Source organism: Castor canadensis, chromosome 2 (genome assembly GCF_047511655.1).
Source record: "Castor canadensis chromosome 2, mCasCan1.hap1v2, whole genome shotgun sequence".
NCBI lineage: Eukaryota > Metazoa > Chordata > Mammalia > Rodentia > Castoridae > Castor > Castor canadensis.
This window is the reverse complement of record NC_133387.1, coordinates 24,666,069-24,690,820: the sequence shown is the minus strand read 5'-3', so window position 1 is coordinate 24,690,820 and position 24,752 is coordinate 24,666,069. Positions and strand designations below refer to the sequence as shown.

The 24,752-nt window shown below is 39.5% G+C and overlaps 1 protein-coding gene across 17 annotated transcripts in view; it reads left to right on the top strand.

Moving 5' to 3' along the window:
- The window catches only part of Nrf1 (nuclear respiratory factor 1), a 117,193-nt gene that overhangs the window by 33,251 nt on the left and 59,190 nt on the right, over positions 1-24,752 (top strand). For 12 of the 17 annotated variants that reach the window (XM_074063348.1, XM_074063316.1, XM_074063326.1 and 9 more), the window contains 5 exons: positions 11,369-11,472; positions 12,540-12,696; positions 13,610-13,841; positions 17,597-17,711; positions 20,539-20,665. In XM_074063348.1, coding sequence (XP_073919449.1) covers positions 13,619-13,841; positions 17,597-17,711; positions 20,539-20,665 — 465 coding nt within the window. In that variant the 5' untranslated portion in view covers positions 11,369-11,472; positions 12,540-12,696; positions 13,610-13,618. The remainder of the gene's footprint in view (positions 1-11,368; positions 11,473-12,539; positions 12,697-13,609; positions 13,842-17,596; positions 17,712-20,538; positions 20,666-24,752) is intronic. The other 5 variants (XM_074063297.1, XM_074063304.1, XM_074063289.1 and 2 more) reach the window with 3 other exon arrangements.

Below are 24,752 nucleotides of genomic sequence, written 5' to 3'. Positions count from 1 at the left end.
CAGAAGAAAACCATTACAAAAAAGGGCTGGTAGAATGGCTTAAGTTATAGGCCCTAAATTCTGAAGAAATTTTAAAAAAAAAGAGAGAGGAGGGAAGGGAGGGAGGAAGGAAGGAATTTAATCCTAGGAATTAGTTATGCAGGTGTTGGGAGACTGAAAGAAAAAAAGTAGACACTGAGGTCCTGCAAACAAGAAGCAGCTACCACTTCTAGGGGAACAGAAGAGAAGACTCTAGGACCTCAGAGGGGCCCTAGCTATCTGACCTTTGTGGGATGTCTGGCAATGGTGTTTCAGCACCAGGGGACAAACAAGGGCACAGCTGAAGCTGGAAGATGCAGCTGCCCTCTGTAGCTAGAGCAAGGCTGATAGGAGTGAAAACAGCAAGGAAAGACTTCTCCCCTCCTCTTCCAGTCTCTATGCAGAACTGTAACAGAAAGCTAACAGGCACATTTGGTTGGCTGACTCAACCCAGAGGCAGGGATAGAGCAGCTCAGAACTAGGACCACCAGTCCTCTGTGTGCATGGATGCTAAAAACTGTGGATTGAAAACACTCAGGAAAAAAAAAATTGCATCCATACTGAACATGTGCAGACTTTTTAATTCTCTAAACAATACAGTCTAAAAGTTTTTTAAATAGCATTTTCATTATATTAGGTATTACAAGTAATCTGGAGATGATTTCAAGTATATAGGTTCTAGCTGAGCATAATGGTGCACACCTGTTATCCCAGCACTCAAGAGGCTGAAGCAGAGGATCTCAAGTTCAAGACCAGCCTAGGCTACATAGACCTGTCTCAAAAAAACAAACAAACAAAACATATGTTCTTGCAAATACTACACCATTTGGTGTCCATGAGTAGTTCTGGAATCAATCCTTCATGAATAATGAAAGACAACTAGGTAAAAGATAGGTGTTGGAAATGAAAGAAAAGAGATTGCCAATATATTCTTAAAGAGAAATTATAGAATCTGTTATTATCTGAGTTGAGCCACCAACTACCCCAAGCATTTTATTAAGAAGGAAATGAAGGCAGATTCTATTTATAGAGGCTTCATGGACCTAAGCCCTGCTTTCAGTGAGCTTCCAGTACTGTACATAAAACCCTCTCATCCTTGAGTCATTATGAAGTTGTATGGAAGCTCATTACACATCATATAAAGCATCATTATTAACCAGATTCTGGGGTTATTAGAATTAATGACTTTACACATTTAATCAACATATAGGAATGAAAAATATTATATAATTATATCATATAAAATTCTGTTAGTTTCAGATGTTCCAAACTAAGAAGTTAGTCTTATGACAAGGCTATTTCTAAACTTGAACTTCTCTTGGTTCTTGGCATAAGAAAGGGAGTTGATTTTTCTAGTGACAGTTTACCATAGTATATCATTTAATTTTAATTTTCAAAAGGAATAATTTAGAAAGCATATTATAGCTATTTGGTTTTAGAACGCAGGTTCTTAAAAATCACAGAAATAATTTGATAAAATATCAAATACAGTAGTCCTTTGATGTCCATGGATTCCAAGCAAATTACTCAAATTTACCGATACTGTACCTGTAGCAGGTCTGAGCACCCACAACTTGAAACCACATGAAGTAGGCTCCATCACTGTCACAGAAATTACTGTTGTACACATTGCTACTGTCCACCAAAAACTGGATCTTATTTTATGCTGCCTTTCAACAAATATGAAATTCTTACTTTCTCACTTAAATTAAACACATTACCTGCCCTTTTTGGCCTGGGAGGATAACCCTAACTTTGACCTTGCTTTTTGGGCACCTTTGCTTTTTGGGGAGGCATTTTTCACAAAATTAAGGGCAGGGAAACACTCAGCAGGTAACACAACGATTTAAACACAACTGATAACGTAAGACTGATGAGAGCACCACATCAACTGTGCTGCGCAGTGTGTGCACAGGAGTTTAAAATTTTGCTTTTGAAATTTCTTTGCAATTTTTCTTTTGACCACACTTTATCAAAACTGCATGTAATGAACCTGCAAATAAGGTGGACTTAGTGTAGAAGGATTTAAATAAAAATCAGTACCCCTTTCCCATACTTTTCTACCCCCAGCCTGTTTTTTAATGGCAATTACTTTAACTTTCTGTTTATGATTCAACCATTTTGTTTGTGGTATTATCAAGCACTGTAAAATGTCTATACCCCTCCCTTCCTCCCTCCCTCCCTCCTTCCTTCCTTCCTTCCTTCCTTCCTTCCTTCCTTCCTTCCTTCCTTCCTTCCTTCCTTCCTTCTTTCCTTCCTGCCTCCCTCCCTCCCTCCCTCCCTCTGTACTAGGGTTTGAACTCAGGACCTACACCTTGAGCCACTCTACCAGTTTTTTTTTTTTTGTGAGGGTTTTTTTAAGATAGGGTCTCACAAACTATTTGTCCAGGCTGGCTTCAAGCCTCTGTCCTTCTGATCTCTGCCTCCTGAGTGGCTAGGATTACAGACATGAGCCACTGGTGCTTAGCTCCACTTTTTCTTGATTTATCAAACTTGAGCTTTTTTTTTTTTCAGTACTGGAGTTTGAACTCAGGGCCTGTGCTTGCTAGTCAGGCACTTTATAATTCTTGAACCATGCTGCCAGCCCTTTTTGCTTTTGTTATTTTTGAGATAAGGTTTCACTTTGGACAGGGATCCTCCTATTTGCACTTCCTGCAAAGCTGGGATGATAGGCCTCTGACACCATGCCCAGCTTTTTTATTGTTTGAAATGAGTTCACACTAACTTTTTGTACAGAATGGCCTCAAACTGCAGTCCTCACATCTCTGCCTTTTGAGTAGCTGGGATTATAGCCCTCAGTCACTGCACCTGCCCCAAACTTTTGCATTATTGATTTCCTTCCATGAAATATAAGGATTACTTTACAGTATTCCCTTCCTTCCCTCCCCCCCCCCCTTTTTTTTTCTGGTGGGATTGGGGTTTGAACTCAGGGCTTTGTTCTTACAAAGCAGGTGCTCTACCACTCGAGCCACACTTCCAGTCCATTTTGCTCTGGTTATTTTGCAGATGGAGTCTTGTAAACTACTCGCCTGGGCTAGCCTGGAACCAAGATCCTTCTGATCTCAGCTTCCCAAGTAGCTAGGATTACAGGGGCCGTGTCTTCCTGATGGATATCAGATTGTATCTGCTACATCTCTTACTGTGAAGGAAGGGGTATTAATACTTCTAGTCATACCTCCACCCCTCTTCTACCTCCTGACTTTTGTCAGCCTTATCTTTGTTTTTACAAAATCGTAACTTTTATATTTTGTTTGGTATCAGGTTTAATTTTTTGTATTTTTGTCTATAGTTGGAGACAGGAAAGGAATTAATAACTATATATACCCAGTTGGGTGGGAAGATAATTGTTTTTCTCTACAAGTCAGATTTCACTTTTTGAAAGAGAATGTTCCTGGTCAAATGAATTCTTCTAGTCTTTTTTGGTAGTATTGGAGATTGAACTCACGTTTGTCTGTGACCTGTTATCTGAGCCACATCTCAGTCGATTTGCTTTTAGTTTGTTTTTCAGGTATTTCAAGTAGGGTCTCATGGTTTTATCTGGGGAGGCCACAGACCACAATCTTCCCACCTCCCCCTCCTGAGTAGCTAGGACTACAGGTGTGAACCACAGTGCTTGGGCCTAGGATTCTTCTAGTCTTTAACTCCATTTTTGCTCAGAATTAAGCCACATTTCTGTTTTCACCCTGGCGTTTCTTGTACAATTTTTTTTCCTACTAATTTTGATTCATTACTTGGTGTCCCCCTAGAAGCAACTATTGTCACCTTTGCACTCTTTTGACTGCTGAGTGTAATTTGTATTCTAGTGATACAGTTTAGATTCTAGATGTGTCCAAGGATGTAACTTGAACCTGTGTCTGTTTTCCTGTAGACACTGGCTTGATCTGAGATTTTCCTTTAGGCGGTTCTTTTGATACGCTAATGCTATTGATTAGACTAATGCTTTCTTTTTAGTTATACTTTGATTAGATTTTCTGACCTGTTCTTCCTACTTTGATTTTTAAAATACTCTACACTTATTCTCATCCATTATGTGTGGATTAGGCTAAATTTAACTCCCTTGGACATTCCCTGCAAATATCTGGGTATTTACAGACCGAAAATCCCAGGGTACTCTGGACTGACAGTGTTTTGTGCTTTCCTCCATTGTCTTTTGATCCCCACCCTAATTGGCCTGGAAGGGCCAGCAGAAATGCCTCTGTACCAAACTGTCCCCACAATCTCTTGTACTTTGTATAGTAGAGTATTTTGTTTGCTTGTTTTTTTAAAGATAGGGTCTCACTATGTAGCTTAAACTGATGTTGAGCTCTGGCTGACCTCCTGCCTCAACCTCCCTACTTTGGGGATTATGGGTGTATATTACCCTGCCCAGCAAAGAGAAATCTGTAGATGAAGCACTATTGCCTGCCAAGTGAATGTACCTAAGGCCAAGAAGGAGGGATTTTGGGGGGGGGACAACAGTACTGTGATTTGAACTCACAGCTTGAGGCTTGAGTAGTAGGTAGGTGCTCTATCACTTGAGCCACTCTGCCTGTCCTTTTTTTGTGTTGGATGTTTATGAGATAGAGTCTCACTTTTTCTTTGCCTGGGCTAGCCTCAAACCATGACCCTCCTGATCTCTGTCTCCTGAGTAGCTAAGATTATAGGCCTGAGCCACCTATGCCCAGCTAAAAGGTTTTAATAAATTTGTTACAATATTATTATTTGGGGGATTTTTTTTTTTTAAATGAAGTATTGACTAATTTACTGAATACCATGGTGTTCTGGTACGACACACGGATAGGCCGTTTTAGTTCTTCTCAAATCGGTTCAGAAGAATCATGGTCAGGTCCATCTGGGTGTCTGTCTGTCTATCTGTCTCTCTGTCTCTCTCTCTCTTCAGTTTCTTTAATATAATTCAGGGGCTTTTAGTATAGATTTCTTGCACTTAGTTAAGAAATCCATACCCATAGACAGAGATGGTTGTCTAATTTAATGACGAAGACATTGAGGCCCATTTCTTGTGAGACTAGTCAGGTAATGAGCAAAGAAGGATAGATCCATAAAGCCATGTGGATTCTGGCATTATCATATTTAATGTTGAGCCCTTATGTGCCAAGGCACTGTGTTCCTGACTTTTGAGGATAGGTACCTTTTTCTTTTTCTTTTTCTTTTTTTTTTTTTAGTTTAAAAACAATTTCAGAATTGTGACTTGGAGATTAAGTAACTTGTCCAGGGTTCTGGATGTCTCGGTAATAGACTGTGCTATTCTTTAAAATGTGCATTATCTCATGTTTTCATTTGTTACTAATTCCCATCACTTTTCTTAGCCAGGGAATCTGACCCCTTGAGGATGAAAGCTGAAATGCTGCATTAAAATTGGCTTAAGGGATAGTAAGGCCTTGGGTTCGATCCCCAACACCGCAAAATAAATAAATAAATAAACAAATAAATAAGAGTAGAGTTCGATGATCTCCAGCAATATGAGTTAGTCAGTCATAGCTGGCTTTAGATAGCCTGCTAAATTATGAGTTTTGAAAATGCTGAAAGCAGCACTTGCAAGTGTCTCACTCTGGTTCACAGAAGCCAGAAACACCTTTGCCTTTGCTTTTTAGAGTGTGCAGAATACAAATAGGTAGGGAAGCTGGAAGATGGGATGGGCTGGGAAGGAGGTGGAAAGAGAGGAGGCCCTAGGGAGCGGTGACAAGCCTGTGAATCAGACAGCTGTGTGGCTCAAAGAATTAAAACCCATTGTGCCAAGCACATAGCACACAGTTCCTTTGAAAGGCAGTCAGCCGCCATCTAATCCCAAGTCATTTAAAACAGTTTTGAGGCACCTAGAATTCTAACGTGCCCTAAGCAATTTGTGTCTTAGAGGAACAGCAAATGAGCGCGACACTAGCACTTGAGTGGTGTCTTCTCATAGCATGTTCAATTGTGTGACTTCATGTGTATAATTGTGTTTAGATAAGTTTGAGTGTGGGGGCTAGAATGCAGCCCTTGGATAGTCTGAAACTCACACCAAACAAGATCTGGGGCCGCTTATTAGGTACATCCCTTTAAATTTTTTTTCTTCAAAATATGCCACAATTTCAGACTCATAGAAAAGTAAAAGACTAGTACAAAGAATTCTCATATAGTCATATACATATACTCATATACTTCCAACTTTTATCATTTTACTTTTTTTTTTCTCTTTAATAAATACATATTGCTTTACCAGGTATCATTTGCTGGTAAATGGATGGAATTGGAGAACATCATTCTGAGTGAGGTTAGCCTGGTTCAAAAAACCAAAAATCGTATGTTCTCCCTCATATGCGGACATTAGATCAAGGGCAAACACAACAAGGGGATTGGACTATGAGCACATGATAAAAGCGAGAGCACACAAGGGAGGGATGAGGATAGGTAAGACACCTAAAAAACTAGATAGCATTTGTTGCCCTTAACGCAGAGAAACTAAAGCAGATACCTCAAAGCAACTGAGGCCAATAGGAAAAGGGGAACAGGTACTAGAGAAAAGGTTAGATCAAAAAGAATTAACCTAGAAGGTAATACCCACGCACAGGAAATCAATGTGAGTCAATGCCCTGTATAGCTATCCTTATCTCAACCAGCAAAAACTCTTGTTCCTTCCTATCATTGCTTATACTCTCTCTACAACAAGATTAGAAATAAGGGCAAAATAGTTTCTGCTGGGTATTGGGGGGGGAGAGGGAGGGGGGCGGAGTGGGTGGTAAGGGAGGGGGTGGGGGCAGTGGGGAGAAATGAACCAGTCCTTGTATGCACATATGAATAATAAAAGAAAAATGAAAAAAAAATGCCACAATTTCAGACTCATAGAAAAGTAAAAGACTAGTACAAAGAATTCTCATATACTCATATACTTCCAACTTTTATCATTTTACTTTTTTTTTTCTCTTTAATAAATACATACTGCTTTACCAGGTACCATTTAAAAAGTTTCATTGAGAAAAAGAAAGGTGTGAGATCCTGACCTCAAGCAGGAAATAAAGTACAGAAGAGAGATTCAAATGATAGCAGAGTTATTCCTTAATCTTTTTGGATTTGTGCCAACCTTTGGTCCTTTTATCTTTTTAATTAAAGTGAATTTATTTTGAAATACAGAATATTCCTTGGGATAATTAAAAAATGCCAAAGTGAATAATTACTGGATTAGAAAGATTAGTTGTCATATGAATAATGGTAAATGAGTGAAAAGAGACCAATGAAGTTAGAATAGTACTGGGCGTGGTGGCTCTTACCCATAATCCCAGCACTCAGGGAGGCAGAAGTAGGAGGATCACAAGTTTGAGGCCAACCTGGGCTACATAGTGAGAGCCTATCTCAAAAATACAAAACAAAACTAAACAAAAGAAGGTGGAACAAAACAAAGAATGGAAATAGCACAAGAATAAGTCTCAGAAAAGTAAGAATCTGATCATGCCATAGAGATAGTAAACACAAAGAAGAAAGTGTCCAGGATGAGGCGTGAGCAGTTACTAAGAGAAGCAAAGGATACGAGAGGCCCTGGAGGATGGCAAATGAGACTTTACGGTAGTGCAGAGTGGAAGTGAGATGAACTTTGTGTGAAAAGAGAATCATGTTCTTTTTACACATAGCCATAAAAGCCTCATTTCTATATCCATATGGCAGCAGTTTCTTTTGGTAAACTCTACACATGTTCTGCTGTATATTTATTATAATAGTCAAATTTCAAATTTGTGTGTTTTATGTGGTTTTATACAAGGAGAAGTAATGTTAATATACAAGCTAAACACTCAACTTTTCAATATGGATCAAAACTTAAAATACATATATATATATGTATATGTAAATAGGTATGCCAGTCCAGCAGTTTGTCATCAAGAATTCTTTCTTTCCACCCCCCTTGGTGGTAAAACGTTGAACTCAGGGCCTCATACTTGCTAGGCAAGTGCTCTACTGCTTGAGTTACTCCAGCAGCCTTTTTTTGTGTTAGGTATTTTTGAGATATGTTGCCTGGGGCTGGCAACATATCCTGATCTCTGCCTCCTGAGTAAGTAGGATTACAGGCGTCAGCCACTGGAGCCCAGACCGGCACCTGGTCTTGACAAGTTGGAAAGTATGTAGGAGAATGGAACTTTTGTCCTGAAGAGAACCAAGTGTTAGATTGAAAATTTACCCTTACAAGAGAAACAGCAATTCTTGGATCAATAGATCAGTCCGGTAGGATGATGAAAAAGGAAAGGGTATTAAATGTAAATATTATGTCTTTTTTGGATTATGAGGAACTTTATTTTTTTTTTTAATTAGGATGTATTCATTATGGGAGGGGGATTCATTGTGACAATTCCAAATAGGCTTATATTGTACATTAGATCACCCCTACAGTGGGGTCAGTTATGGCTTTTTTTTTGGCGGTACTAGGGTTTGAACTCAGAGCCTCACACTTGCTAGGCAAGCACTCTATGAGTTGAGCCACTCCTTCAGCCCCTATGTCTTTTTAAAAATAATAAATTTGTTGATATTTTCTATCTGCCAGGTAAGTTTCCAAATTTTTCTATTACCTCAAGTAGTCCTTTTAACACTTGAGAGACATGTTTTACTTTAAATTTACTGAGTTGGAAATAGAACCAGTATGCTCAAAATCACTAGTTCAGACTCTTGAAATCCCAGCCTGTTTACTCTTTCCACCCACAGGGATTATATCTCCTAAAGGTATTTGAGATCAGATGACTGAGCTTCACTTGAAGAGAAGGTGAGGGAAGCTGAAGGCTGGCAAAGATGTGAAAGTTAAAGCTAGGCATGGTGGTGCATGCCTGTAAACCCAGCATTTAGGAGGTGGCGGCAGGAAGATCAGAAGTTTGAGAGCCAGACCCTGTCTGGGGTGAAGATGGGGGAGAAGCAAAAAGGACTGGGACATAGCTTAAGCAGTAAATAGCCTGAGTTCAAACCCCAGTACCGGCATAAGCTAGTTTTATTATTCTGCTCTAAGATTACTCACTACTTACTCTTTGTGCAGAGTTACACTGGTATAAGAGAATAATTTAAAAATTTTTTTCCATGGAGATGGTGGGGACTGGGGGGAGGGGGGAGAAATGATCCAAACAATGTATGCACATGTGAATAGATGAATTAAAGAAAAATTTTTCCAGTTGTGGTTAGGTGTGTTAAGTATATTCATATTGTTGTGCATCCAGTCTCCAGAACTCTTTTTCATCTCTTTTGGGGAGAGAGTAGGACTGGAGTTTGAACTCAGGGCTTTGAGGCCCTCTATGGCTTGAGTCACACCTCCAGTCTCTTTTCAATCTTGAAATAGTACCTATGACACGGTTCCTCATTCCCCTCAGTCTCTGACGACTACTCTAATTATCTCAGATAAGTGGAATCATACAGTATTTGCCTTTGTGAGTGGCTGTGTCACTGAGAAAAATATCCTCAAGGCTCACCCATGTTATAGCATGTATCAGAATTTCCTTTCTTATAAAAGACTTTTTAGAGTAGTTTCAATCAAGTTTACAGCAAAACTGAATGGAAGGCATAGAAATTTCCCATATACTTACATCTTGGTAGCTTCTGAGTTCTGGTAATTGCAAATAAAACTGCTATAACTGCCCACATAGCGGTTTTTGTATAGACTTAAGTTGTCAACTCCTTTGGGTAAATACTAAGGAGTGCAATTGCTGGATCATGCGGTAAGAGTGTGTTCAGTTTTATAAGGAACTGCCAAACTGTTTTTGAAAGCGACTGTACCCAGCAGTGAGCGAGAATCCCCACTCCATATCCTCGACAGCATTTAGTATTACAGTGTTTTTGGTTTTACCCATTCTAATAGGCAGGATGGTTTCTTACTGTTGTTTTAATATGCATTTCTGTAATGGCATATAGTGTTGAACATTTTTTCATAGCTTATTTACTATCTCTATATCTTCTTTGATGAGATACTGCTTCAGGTCTTTTGTCCATTTTTTAGTTTGGTTGGTTGTTTTCTTGTTAAGTTTTAAGAATTCTTTATTTCATATGAAAGTCCTTTATCAGATATGTCTTTTTGAAAGTATGTCCTCCTGGTCTTTGGATTTGACTCCTCATTCTCTTGACAATGTCTTTTTTGTTTGTTTGTTTTTTGTGGTATGGGGTTTGAACTCAAGGTCTATACCTTGAGCCACTCTACCAGCCCTTTTTTGTGATGAGTTTTTTTTTTTTGAGATAGGGTCTCACAAACTACTTGTCCGGTGCTGGCTTTGAACCACGATCCCCGTGATGTCTGCCTCCTGAGTAGCTAGGATTAGAGCAAAGGTTTTCATTTTAATGAAGTCCAGCTTACCAGTTATTTCTTTTAGGGATCCTGACTTTGTCATTGTATTTAAAAAGTCATTGGCATACCCAAGGTTATGTAGATTTTCTTTTATGTTATCTTCTAGGACTTTTATTGTTTTTCATTTTACATTTAGGTCTATGATCCACTTTATTGTTGTGACGAATGCAAGGTGTAGCCCAACTTGGTTGTCTGTCCATGTAGTCTCAGATACTTAAGTGACTATTGCTGGAGTCCATAGGTGTGAGGGCAGCCTGGGCAACCTAGTGGGACTCCATTTAAAAAAATACAAACAAGTCTGTATCTAGATTAACTTTTTAATGTGTGGGTATACATTTGTTCCAGCACCCATTTTTTAAAAAGCTTTCATTTTGACTTTCTCCTCAGTCAAAGGTCAGCTGATTCTATTTATGTGAATCTATTTCTGGGCACTCTTGTTCTGTTCCATTGACCTAGTTGTTATTTTGCCAGTATACAGTGTCCTGATTACTGTAGGCTTATAGTAAGTCCTCAAGTGAGCCAGTGTCTGTCCTCTTCCGTGGTTGTTCTTCAATATTCTGTCGGCTAGTCTGAGTCTCTTGCCTGTCCATATCAACTTTAACATCATTTTGCCTGAGATTTTGATTGCGATATTGTTGAATCTAGAGACGAAATTGGAAAAAGTGACATGCTGACAGAATCGAGTCTTTTTATCAGTAAACATGGAATATCTCTTAAGTACTCAGTCCTTTGATTTCTTTCATCAGAATTTTGTGATTTTCCTCCTAGGTCTTTTTTTTCTTTTAGGAAAAATAGTTAACGGGATTTATTTTACAGCATGATAACTATAGTTAATGACAATATATAGTATTGTTGGAAAATGCTAAAAGAATGGAGTTAAATGTTTTCACTCCCATTATGATAACTGTGTGAGGTAATACATATTTTAATTAGCTAGATGTAACCATTCCACAGTATATATATATATACTTCAAAACATCATGTTGTACATGATAAATATATACAATTGTATGTCAATTTAAGATAAATAAATTTGAAAAAGAAAATAATTTACAGGTCTCCCATTTTTTGCAGGGGATATCTTCCAAGACCCCAATTGGATGCCTGAAACTGTGGATAGTACCAAACCATAAAACTAAGCACTTATCACACACCGTGGCCATAACTTGTAGTTTGAGGTACAATAGCAAATTAGCATGAATTTCTTCTTCCCCAACTTCATGGATAATAGCTTGTTTTTACCATGGATCTTAGCATACAGTTGTTGTTTTTACATTTTCATACATGTGTGTAATGTACTTTGGGTATATTCATCCCCCTCACTGCTCACTCTTGCCCCTCCCCCCTTCACATAGATATCGTACATATTTTGTTAGATTTATAACTTAGTATTTTGGGGGGGGGTGCTAAGGTAAATGGTATTATGTTGTACTGTTAAATCTCACTTGTTCCTTGCTGTTTCATAACACTGGCATTTATTTATTTAAAGATGCCTTTAATCTTGCATCTCCAGTGAGGTTGTTTTATACATGGATAACATTGTTATATCATTGCTATGACAGAAACAATTTAAGGGAGGCATGATTTAGAAATTTTAGTTCATCATGGCTGGGAGGGGAATGTGGAACAGAACAGTTCACATCATGGCAATCAGGAAGCAGAAAGAGAGGATATAGGAAGGGGCCAGAGCAAGAGAGAGTCCCCAAGGACCTACTTCCAACTAGCCCTATCTCCTACTTTCACCAACTTGCCATAATTCCATCTGATTGTGAAACCATCAAGGGATGAATCCATTGATTAGGTCAGAGTCCTATCTAATTGTCCCTGGAAATCCCTCCCAGACATACCCAGAGGTGTGCTTTACAAATCTCAGACCAGTCCAACTGAAACTTTTGTCCTGCAGTCTTGGTATAATTGCATATTAGTTCCAGGAGGTTTTTGATTGATTATTTTAGATGTTCTGCATAGACAGTCATGCCATGTATTAACAAAGACAGTTCTGTTTCTTTCTTCCCAATCAGGGTTTTATTTATTTATTTAGTCTTACTGCATCAGCTAGGGCTTCCAGTACAATGTTGAAAGAAATGGTGAGAGGAGATGTCTTTGTCTTGCTCCTGATTTTAATGGAAAAGTTACTAGTTTCTCACCATTAAGTATAATGCTAGCTGTAGGTTTTTGTAGATGTTCTTATCAACTTGAGGAATTTCCCCTTTATTCCTAATTTGCATTTTTTTTCCTTTTTAAGGCAGAGTAATATGTGGTACATATGTACCACATTTTGTTTCCCATTCACCCATTGATGGACACTTGGGTAGCTTCCACCTTTTGGCTATTGTGAATAATGCTGCTATGAACATGGGTGTGCACGTGTCTGTTTGAGACCCTGCTTTCAATTCTTCTGGGTAAGTACCAGAAGTGGAATTGCCGGATCATATAGTAGTTCTATTTAAAATTTTTTAAGGAACTAATATACAAAATTTTATATACACAGATGTTCACTGCACTGATGTTTATAACAGCAAAAATTTGGAAGCAGCCTTGCTTCATCAGTAGGTGATTGGTTACATAAATTATGGTTTATCCATACAGTGAAGCGTACTGTAGCTCTTTTAAAGGGATATGGCAGGTCTGTATGTTTTTAACATATCAAAATGTCTGGATGTATTGAGAAATATATGAGAAAGAAACAATATGTATAATATGAACCTGTCTTTGTTTTAAATCTATATGTACATATGCTCAATTTTTTCAAAAATAATGAACTTCTGGAGAAGGAGAGGAGATTGTGCTAAGCAAGCAAGCTTTTAACTTACTGCTTTATAAATTACTGCATCAAATTGGGGCTTACAAGAAGCAGTTTTGTAGGCAGAAAACAAATTTGAATAATTGTATTTTGGTGGGAAAAAAACGTTTAACTCCCACTTGTCTTTGAAATATGAAGAAAATGTTTAGTATGTCACTTACTAAGTGTTTTTATGTCTGCAATATCAATTGCTAGTCACTAGGACATTTAAGTGTCTTTTTATTGCTACATTTAAACGTCTTATTGTTATATATGTCAAGGATATGTAATGTGTTGTGACTGAGGGTATGTAAGATTGACACTGACTTTCCATCAAAATGGTTTCACATAAGGAAAACATTCCTTTTTAAGTCATATTTGGATTGTGCTTCCTGCTTCCCATGCTTTGGTGTAGTAAGGTAAGGAGTAAAATCAGAGGTTCGTCAAAGTTGCTGTGTCCTTGAAAAAAGTATCTTGTCATTTAAGCACTGTGTCACGTTACCCTGAGTCTTGTTCTTCCCCGTTTCTGGCAGTGGCTCTTCATGGAGGAACACGGAGTGACCCAGCCTGAGCACATGGCTGCCATCGAGGCCCATGCAGTGGCTCAGCAGGTGCAGCAGGTCCACGTGGCCACCTACACCGAGCACAGCATGCTGAGCGCTGACGAAGACTCGCCGTCCTCTCCCGAGGACACCTCGTACGATGACTCAGACATACTGAACTCCACTGCGGCTGATGAGGTAACAGCCCATCTGGCTGCTGCAGGTACTGTATGAACAGGAAACTCTTCTTGCTTGGCTCAAATTGAAGTACCGTGACTCTCGGAAAGAGCCTTGAATTTAGGCACTCTCAAGTTATTTTCACCACTTTTGTTTTTGCAGGGCTGGGGATCAAATCCAGGCCCCGAACATGCTAGTCAAGTACTGAACCACTGAGCTTCATCCCTAGCCACTCATCACACTTTTTTAAGACTTGCATTTCCAACTTGATCCTGTATTGTTCTGAGACTTGAATTCTCTGGTCATTTACTATTAGTGTTAAGACTTTGGTTTTATTGTCTGGTCCATTGTGCCTGGGTTTTTTGGTCTTGTTTTGTCTTTGGGACAGGGTCTTGCTATATAGCCCAGGCTGGCCTTGAACTTGTGATCCTCCTGCCTTAGCCTATTGAGGTCTGGAATTACAGATGTGTTCCCCCATGCCTGCTTCTTTCGGCTTTCAACTGAAGTAGCTATTTCATTTACATTACGTATAAAAACTTATATATTTACATTGAATTTAAAAAAAAAAAGATTGTTAATTTGTTTTGTTTTATTTTGTTCTGCTCTGCTAGGGACCAAACCCAAGGCTTTGCGTATACTAGGCCAGTGCTCTACCACTGAGCTATACCTCCTAGTCCAAGAATTTCTAGTATGGGTTTTTTTTTTCCACCCCCCTCAGATTTGCACTCTAACCTTTTCCAGGTTTCGTGAAAACCATTTTTTTTTTTAGATCTCCATGAGTAAACATTACAATTTTACAGTTCATCTGATAATTGAACTTTGTAAAGTGCCTGTGGGTCTGTCTCTGTTATATGTTATTAGTGCCATTTCCTGTTCATGGTGGCTATTCTCTTCATATGCTGGTTATATTTGAATACATGTTGGATGATGTATTTGGAAAATTACTTTTACAAATAATGTTATTTTCCTATAGAGAGATGATTTTTGTTTGCTTCTGCCGCATGCCTGAAGGCACTAGAGCAGTCCTGAACCATCTTAATCCAATTTAAGGTTTTGAGATTTTTCTGGGATACTGAATGATGTGAGTGTGTGTGTGTGTATTTTATTTTTTAATTTTATTTATTTATTTTTGTAGTAAGGAGTAAAATCAGGGCCTCATGCATGATATGCTAGGAAACACTTAATCACTGAGCTATATCCCTGGCCCTGGACTATATTTTGCACCATCCAATTAATATTGTACATTTAACACCAAGATGAGAAGACTAAATGTAAACTATGGGTCTAGTCTTGTGTAAGGAATATTGATCTTAGAAGAATTTTGAAAATATATGCTGTGTTTTAGGGGAAGAAGACAGATGCAATGAGGATTAATCTTTCTGTCATTTATTACCCACAGTGTTATTTTTGGAATCGTGAATGTAAAATTAAGGCTTAGTGGAAAAACACACAGGAAATGTTTGTAGCATGTTTTTGAAATTTCTAAACTTCCCAGAAGAGGGCGTGCTAACATAATGAATATCCTGTGCAGAAAGGTACTTTTGAGACCTGGCTTTGTGTGTAAGTGTGGTGGCTGGGGTTGTAGCTCAGGGTTAGGGTGCTTGCCTAGCGTGTGTTTGATCCCCAGCACTGCCCCCAGAAAGATCAGAGCAGGGTACAGTGACCTATGCTTTCAGTCCCAGCTACTCAGGAGGCTGAAGAAGGAGAATAATTTAAGCCCAGGAGTTCAAGACCAGCTTGGGCAATATCTCAAAAAAAGAATCAGGAAAGGACTTTTGTCTGACCCCTTTGTGTGGCTGATGTGGACACTGAGGCCCAACTAGTAGAAATTATTTGTCATTCAGCAATTATTAAGGAATTGTAAGATACTGTATATATGACTAGGTATAGATTCTGTGAATAAAACAGCAACAGCTTGCTCCAGAAGGAGCTAGAATAATTTTAGAAAGTATTTCCTGTGTGTGTGTGTGTGTGTGTGGTGCTTGCATAGCAAGCGCCACTGAGCATCCCCAGACTAGAAAGAATTTTCTGAAGAAAATATTGAGGTAAAGTAATGGAGAAAGGAAGGTCACTACTTCAGATTAAGTGGCTGGTAAGTCTCCTCTGACGAAGTAAGTTGCTACTGACAGGCAGTAAAGGGTGTTGGCACAGAGAAATGCCAAGGAGAGTGCATTTCCACAACAAGGACTTGCAGATGGGAATTAGGAAGGAGGGCAGTACAGTTGAGCTTTGTGAGGAAGAAGAGAAAATGATACAAGAGAGCTAGCTCATAAGTCAAACAACACAGGCCTCAGGGGCTGCGGATGGTAAAGGATTTGCAGAGGCAGAAGAGGGCCTGGGTTTCTCTTTGACTCCTAACTCCACTTAATACTAGCTAGAAGATTGTTCTGAGGAGTAGGTCTGTAGCACTCATCATATCCGAAATGTAACCCAGAAAAGGCAAATGACCATTTGCCGTACTATTTTGTCCCTCAAAAATGATTCTAATTTTCTGCAGGCCCAACAACACCTATTATTGTTGATTTTTCAAGGCAAAATAGTTGAGAAGTAGTACCACAAAATGTAGTTAACAGGTAACTACATTATTATTATTTATTAACAGGTAATAAAAACAGAATCTCAAGGTAGTAAACTTTTTTGGTACTAATCACCAATATGAATTTTAGAGAACTCCTTTTTAAGCCAAATTTCATTTATCCCTTTATTTTCTTTTTGAAACCTTAAGGGACATGGTCTATAGACATAATTAATACCTTGAGAGTGATGTTTTTGCTAAGTTGTCCAGTATTTCATGATAATACTGGACATTCCTGTTTGTGCTCCTTCACACAGTTGGGGATGAAAGGCTCATGCCACCACACCCAGCCATTGGTTGAGATGGAATCTTGTGAACTTTTTGCCTGGGGTGGCCTTGAACTGTGATCCTCCCAATCTCCACCTTCTGAGTAGCTAGCATTATAGATGTGAGCCACTGTACCCTGCTCATTTAAGCTTTTTAAGGATAAAGACAGATTGCCTTCTTAAAAAGAAAAAAAAAGAATTGTCTTTGATGTGTTGAATCCTGGATATCAGAGATTCCAGTAGTACCTTAGAGTTATCCTCCAAATACCCTTTACAGAAAATAAGACCATCATACATTAGTTTGAGGGCAAGTCAGACCAACTTTTATTAGCATTTTCTCCTTAGAGTAGGAAAGTTTTCATCTCTTTTCTGCCAGAGTGCTTTCATCAACTTGACCTTGTGGTCAGCATTTCCATTTTTGGCATAGTTCCCAGATATACAAGAACTGTTTTCCAATTAAATCAGTATTCTTCCAGATACTCTTCTTATAGGTGGTATTGCTGGAGTTTCAAGTGCGGGTGAATCTCTCCAAGTTTCTTAACTTGGCAGTGTCTTGAATGGGAAGAGGGCACAGGAATGGAAATGAAATTTGAAGTCTGTAGCTTGTTTCAGTTTTGGCAAGCCTTCCTCGAAATGGTGCAATTTTTCCTAGCACCTTTGAGAATATTGCCTTAACAATATGGGCATGCTGGCAAAACAAAGCAACAGCTTTACGTAAAATTCAGGTGGTGTGTGGTGGGAAAGTACAATCATTTTCTTTTTAAATGATGCGTTTTAAGTTTTATTGGTAAATCACAATAATTCATATGAAAAAATAGTGAACTATATTGGTAATACCAGAGACAGTCTATTCACAGAAAACGTATTAGGAAAGAAGTGCTACCTTTTGTCCTGTGATTGTTTTCTGTCATGTACAGCTCCAGGCTCCTGCCTAATCTCAGTACATACTTATTATTTCAGGTCCTGTGGGGATGGCTGCTGCTGCTGCTGTGGCAACGGGGAAGAAACGGAAACGGCCTCACGTGTTTGAGTCTAATCCATCCATCCGGAAGAGACAGCAAACACGTTTGCTTCGGTGAGGGTTCTCTTAGCCCTGTCATTGATACTTCTCAGGTGCTTTGTGTGTTGATGACAGAGTTATAATGTTACTAGGGTCCCCAAGACACTGGGTTAGAGACCTTGATGACTGATTTCTACTTGAAAATGTCCCCTCAAAATTAAACAGCTGAAAAATTTAGAAATGTGATTCAGCAGATGTATAATTCACATTAACTCATTCAGAGAGAAATTGTATGCCTGCTGTGTGCCAGGCAGTGTTCTAATCATTGGGAGTATAAATGAACAACAAATTCTCCTAAAGAACTTCTATTCTGAGAGGGGGGGAAGAAAACAAATCTACAGTGTAGTAGATGATAACATGAGTGTGAGGGAAAATAAAGTAGAATGAAGAAAATCTATCATGTTGGCAGAGTGGCTCATTTGTAGAGTACCTGCCTAGCAGGTATGAGGTCCTAAGTTCAATCCCCAAGAAAATAAGTCAGGAGACAAGTCAGGAGCTGTGGGGGACATAGTAGTTCTCTCTTTATAGGATGGTCTGAGGAATCCTTTTGTATAAGGCAGTCTTTGAACAGAGACCTAAAGGAACTGAAAGAGTGACCATGTTGGTGTTTAGGGGAAGAGCATGTTCAGGCAAGGACTGTTAAAAAGAGCCAAGACTTTGAGGTGGGAATGGTAGCCATGTCAGAGGGACAACCAGGAAGAACATGAGAGGATGTGGTCAGAGTCGTAGGGGAGAGCCTTAGTCAAGAGATCTTATCTTCTAATAAGATGACTGGTCCTCTGAGTGAGAAAGTCAGTGAAGGCTTTTGACCAGAGCAGTGATACATTCAGACTTCTGAGTTTATAAAGAATCACCCATGCTACTAAATTGAGAAGACTCTAGGGGTACCAGTGGATATGGAGAATAATTGAGAGGTGATTATAGTAATCTAAGCCAGAGATGATAGATAGTGTCTTAAAACCAATGTGGCAGCAGCAGAGGTAATAAGAAGTGGTCGGGTTCTGGGTTCCTTGATGGATTGGACATGGAGAGTGAGAGATAAAAGGAGTGAAAAGTAACCTCATGACTTTTGGTCTGATTACTAGAGGCATTGCTGGAGGAGGAACAGGAATGGGAGTGAAGGTAGGATAGAATCAGGACTTTGGTTTGAAACATGTTAAGATTTTGATATCTCTTCATCAGTAAGTGGTGGTATAGAATAAGCAGGTGGCTATACAAGTCTGGAATTCAAAAGAAAGTTCTTGGCTGAGAAGATTATATAGGTAGTATTTAAAACTATATGACTAGGTGAGGTCACAGAGAGTAGTATATGTGGAGGCCTGAGCTACTCCATCCTTTAGACTTTGGAGAGATGAAAGGAAAACCAGCAAGGGAGTCTAGGAAGCAATCAGTGAAAGAGGAGAAAACCAGTAGAGTGGTATCATGGAAACCAAGTACAAAAAAGTGTTTCAAGGCAGGTATGGTGGCTCACACCTGTAATCCTAGCTATTCAGGAGACAGAGATCAGGAAGATTGTGCTTCAAGGACAGCTGGGCAATCTTAACCAATGACGGGGTGTGGAGGCATGCGCCTGTCACCCCAGCCACCCAGAGAAGCACAAATAAGGGGTCCTGGTCCGGGCTGCTGGGCATAAAAGCTATACCCTATCCCAAAAAATAACGCAATAAAAAAGGGCTGGTGTAGTGACTGCAGTGGTAGAGCACCTGCCTGACATATGTGAGGCCCTAAGTTCAAACCCCACTACTGCAAAAAAAGTGTTTCAAAACCAGAACATACGATCAGTCCTGTCGAATAAGGTTGAATAAGATACAGTTGACCATAAGATTTAGCAACATGATTGAGCTTGACAAAAGTGTTTTCAAAGGACTAGTGAGGGTGAAAGAGAAGAACAGAGAGCTGGTCTACTATGCCTAGTGTACAAATTAAACCTTATCTTCAGTATGTATGTGTAGGGAAAAAAAAAAAAACATAGCATATGTAGGGTTTGGTACTAGCTAAAGTTTCAGGCATCCAGTGGGGGTCTTGTAAGGGAAGGACTACAATTTTTATGGATTCTTTTGGTGGTGGTACTGGGGTTGAACTTGGGTGCTTTACTGCTTGAGCCATGCCACCAACCGTTTTTACTCTGGTTATTTTGAAGACAGGGTCTTGCTTTTTGCCTAGGCCAGCCTGGATCTCAGTCCTCCTATTTTAGGCTTCTAGCTCTTGCTGGATGACAGACTCACACCAGCACACTTAAGTTTTTTCCCTTGACATGGGCTCTTACTAACTTTTTCGCCTGGGTTGGCCTTAAACTGCTGTCCTCCCTCTCTTAGCCTCCCAAGTAGCCAGGATTACAGGTGTCAGCCATCAGTATCTAAGTTGAAGCCACATTTTTGAAGTAGTATATTTGGATAAAATTCTATCACTGAGAAATAAACAATGATTTATCAATAGAAGAAATTAGAAGCAAGTCATTTGATCCCTTTTGTTAATCATGGTGATGATATAATAAAATCTAAGAGGACAGCTTAGCAGTAATCCTTATAGTTGTAAGTAGCAGTAACTGTTAGTAAGTTTGGGAAAGGATTGATACTTTCTGTGTTCAAAATTGTCAAGACTGTATCCCAAGGCATAATCCTCATTAGACCCCTGTGTTGATGGACTAGTCATTGATCATTAAGAGAAAGACGTGTTTCTGCTGAACAGGATTTCATACCTTATACTCCCCTTTCCACATTTTTGTTAAAAGAACAAATATCTGATTTGAATTGTCTTAAGTCAAAGTAAGTTTGATCTTCGTGTGTGTCACTGTAATATCTGTTGTCTATAACTGTTTTATTCTCTTTTCATGCTGACTCAGGAAACTTCGAGCCACGTTAGATGAATATACAACTCGTGTGGGACAGCAAGCTATTGTGCTCTGTATCTCCCCTTCCAAACCCAACCCTGTCTTTAAAGTGTTTGGCGCAGCACCTTTGGAGAATGTGGTAAGTCGGAGCTAAGCTATATTTTCAGGGACCCTTTGCTTGGTGGGACTTATAGCCTTATGGTCCTCTTTTCCGTACGATAGTTAGCACTCCTATCTTGCCCTAATGCAGGGATGGAAGGCACGGACTGATTTTCAAACCACTTTATAAAGATCAAAACTAAAAGGATGAGTACTATTTCCTATTAAAAGTAGCTTCAAATTATACCATGAAGAAAATAAAAGACAACCCACAGAATGGGAGAAAGTATTCACAAATTATATATCTGATTAAAAAAAAAAAATCTTGTATCAACATGGTAGGTCATGCCTCTAATCCCAGCTACTCAGGAGGGTGGAGATTGAGTCATGGTTCAAGGCCAGCCCAGGCAAAAAGTTATCGAGACTGTCTTGCAATAAATAAGCTGGACGTAGTGTTCATGTCTATAATCCCAGGTATATGGGAGGCATAGGTAGGAGGATTGCAGTTCAAGGCCAGCCCAGGTAGAAAGCATGAGCCCTTATCTGAGAATAACTAAAGCTAGAAGGGCTGAGGGTATGGCTCAAATGGTAAAGCACTTGCTAGGCCAAGTGCAAAGCCCTGAGTTCATACCTCAGCACTGAAAAAAAGAAGAAATACAAATGATTAATAAATACAAAAACTTTAAAGAACTGCAGATTAAAACAAAAGCCATCTTGCATGGCTCATGTTAGCAAACATGGATAACCTACAGTATTGGCTTATCAGACTGCTTAAATCGGTATAATTTTCACAGTACAGTTGGCAACTGATATTTTTTTAAAAAGTGCATAAGCCAGGTGCTAGTTCGAGGCCAGCCCAGGAAAATATTTCCAAGACTCTATCTTGAAAACAATCCATCACAAAAAAGGGCTGGTGGAGTGGCTTCAAGGTGTAGGCCCTGAGTTCAAGCCCTAGTACCACACACACACAAAAAAAGAACTACATGTAGAGTCTAATCTTACTTTAAAAGTAAATCTGGGCCTGGGACATAGCTCAAGAAACTCTGAGTTCAATCCCTCAGTACCACAAAGAAGTTAAGAAAAAAATCTGTGCACCTACATGTTTGTGAAATTGTGGCATATCAAGAATTGCTGTAACTGACACTTGTGTAATATAGCAAGCTAAGAACTGTGAGCTACATGTGTCTCAGTAATTCTGACAGGAACCTTGAGGGGTAGCTTTATCATTACTACCATCATTTACAAATGAGAGGCTAGCTTAGAGAGATTAAGTGATTTGCCCAAAGTTTCCCAACTGCTGCTTAGTAGAGCCAGGGTAACATAAGTTATGTCTATGTATCAGAGATATAAATAACTCAAAAATACTTATATGAATATGTCCTGAGCCAAATAAAAAAATTAAAATAAAATATTTTGACTGAAAGAGACCAACAAATAGAAAAATTTTAGCCATGTACCAGTGGTACACACCTGTAATCCTAGCTGAACTTCTGAGGCAAAGATTAGGAGGATCAAGTTTGGAGGCCTGCCTGAGCAAATAGTTTTCAAGACCCTATCTCAAAAATACCCAAACACACAAAAGGGCTGGTGGCATGGCTCAAGTGGTAGAGCACCTGCCTAGCAAGCCTGAGGCCCTGAGTATAAACCCCAGTGCTGCCAAGAAACAAAAAGAGAGAGAGAGGGAGACAAAAAAAAATCTTTTCTTAGTTGCAACCCAGCACATGCAATACTAACTTTCAATCGCCTCCAATTCCAAATTAAGGTCTCCTTCCAGGATCTATCCCCTCATTCAGTTGTGTAAGGCTGGAACATGGATGCTTTTGGCACTCTCCTTCCTCTGCTCCAACCACAGCCCATCCATTTACCAAATACGTCAGATCAGCCCTCTTTTCTCCACTTCCACTGCTACTACCCTAGCCACATCTGGGGCCGTCTAGTTCCCCTTTCAGTTTAAGGGTTCTTTCCTTGACTTCAGCTGTAGAAAGTCCATGTTTATCACCTGCACAGCTCCGCCTCTCCCCTCCCCAGGCTTTTGAGTGTGTGCTTGCCTCCCTCTCTCTTTCCCTCTCTCTCACCAACTTCCACGCCTTACCAACAACTTTTATTCCTGTTAAGACTTAGTTCAGACTACGCCTCCTCCTGAAGCTTTCCCTGACATCCCTGAACACCTCAAAGCCCCCTCTTCTATCTAAGACTCATAGCACCTTGGAACACTTACTACCTGTGTATGGTTATTTTATTAATGTCTGTACTCTGCTGGATGGGAAGTTCCAAGAGGGTAGGGACCTGGACTGATTTGCTTTCCTGTTGCCAAGCACTGCCCTTGCCCTCGCTCCCATAGATGCTCAGTAATACTTGCTAAGTGAGTCAAGCATTTTGGATGGTTGACAGTACTTGGAAAGTTGAAAATGCAGATTTGACTTCTTTATCCTAATCCTACTTTGGATCTAAATTGAGACCTTAGAAATAAAAAGATCTGAGAAGTTCCATTGTGTCATTTTTATAGTACTTTTCCCAGTTTGTAATTAGATGCTTATCTTTGTAATTATTTTTTTTTTTTTTTTGGTGGGACTGGGGTTTGAACTCAGGGCTTTACACTTGCAAAGCAGGCACTCTACCACTTGAGCCACACCTCCAGGCCTATCTTTGTAATTATTTTTGTTTGTCTCCCCATTAGACTAGAATTACACAATAATGGGATACTGTGACTAATAATTTGGTTACCATTTTGTCCCCAGTTCTTCCTTAGCAAGTGCCTAGCATATGGTAAATAAATAAGGAATATTTGTCGGATACATGGGAGGTTGGAGGAGCTACCAGGTTCATGGGCTATGTATGTCATGTCTACATTTGAACATGGGGTAGTGAGAAAATAAATCAAAACTAGGTAAACTTTACTCATTACCATTTGATCCAGCAATACCACTCTTGGGGATATACCCAAAAGACTGTTACTCCAGAGGCACCTGCACATCCATGTTTATTGCGGCACTATTCACAATAGCCAAGTTATGGAAACAGCCAAGATGCCCCAGCACTGACGAATGGATTAAGAAAATGTGGTATCTATACACAATGGAATTTTATGCAGCCATGAAGAAGAACGAAATGTTATCATTCGCTGGTAAATGGATGGAATTGGAGAACATCATTCTGAGTGAGGTTAGCCTGGCTCAAAAGACCAAAAATCGTATGTTCTCCCTCATATGTGGACATTAGATCAAGGGCAAACACAACAAGGGGATTGGACTATGAGCACAGGATAAAAGCGAGAGCACACAAGGGAGGGGTGAGGATAGGTAAGACACCTAAAAAACTAGCTAGCATTTGTTGCCCTTAATGCAGAGAAACTAAAGCAGATACCTTAAAGCAACTGAGGCCAATAGGAAAAGGGGACCAGGAGCTAGAGAAAAGGTTAGATCAAAAAGAATTAACCTAGAAGGTAACACCCACGCACAGGAAATCAATGTGAGTCAATGCCCTGTATAGCTATCCTTATCTCAACCAGCAAAACCCCTTGTTCCTTCCTATTATTGCTTATACTCTCTCTACAACAAAATTAGAGATAAGGGCAAAATAGTTTCTGCGGGGTATTGAGGGGGGGAGTGGGAGGGGGCGGAGTGGGTGGTAAGGGAGGGGGTGGGGGCAGGGGGGAGAAATGAACCAAGCCTTGTATGCACATATGAATAATAAAAGAAAAATGAAAAAAAAAAAATTCAGGTCTCCAGGTTCACTACTTGTAAATCTCATGTACTCTGCAGTTTGTCTTCTTCAGCCTCTGCTCATTGAAACAAAGCACGTTAAAAAGACCTCCAGGACACTTCCACAGAGAGTTTTGGTCCTTCTGAGTTTTGGTCCTCATAGTAAAACATAGCAGTCAAAATCTAGACAGGCTAGTTTAGTCCTGCCCAAAGAATCAGGCTTATCCTACAGAAGTGGGCATATGCAGAGAAAAGCTCCACTTTGGGGAAAACTCTTTCTAAGTTCTGAGTTTTTTCAATGATTTTTCCACTTGATTTTTCCCATATGTGACTCAGTGTCCTCTGTGTAAAATAAGGATACCAATACCCTCCTCACTGAGAAAAGTAGAAATTAATTAAAAGCTGATTGTCTTCATCCTACAGAAA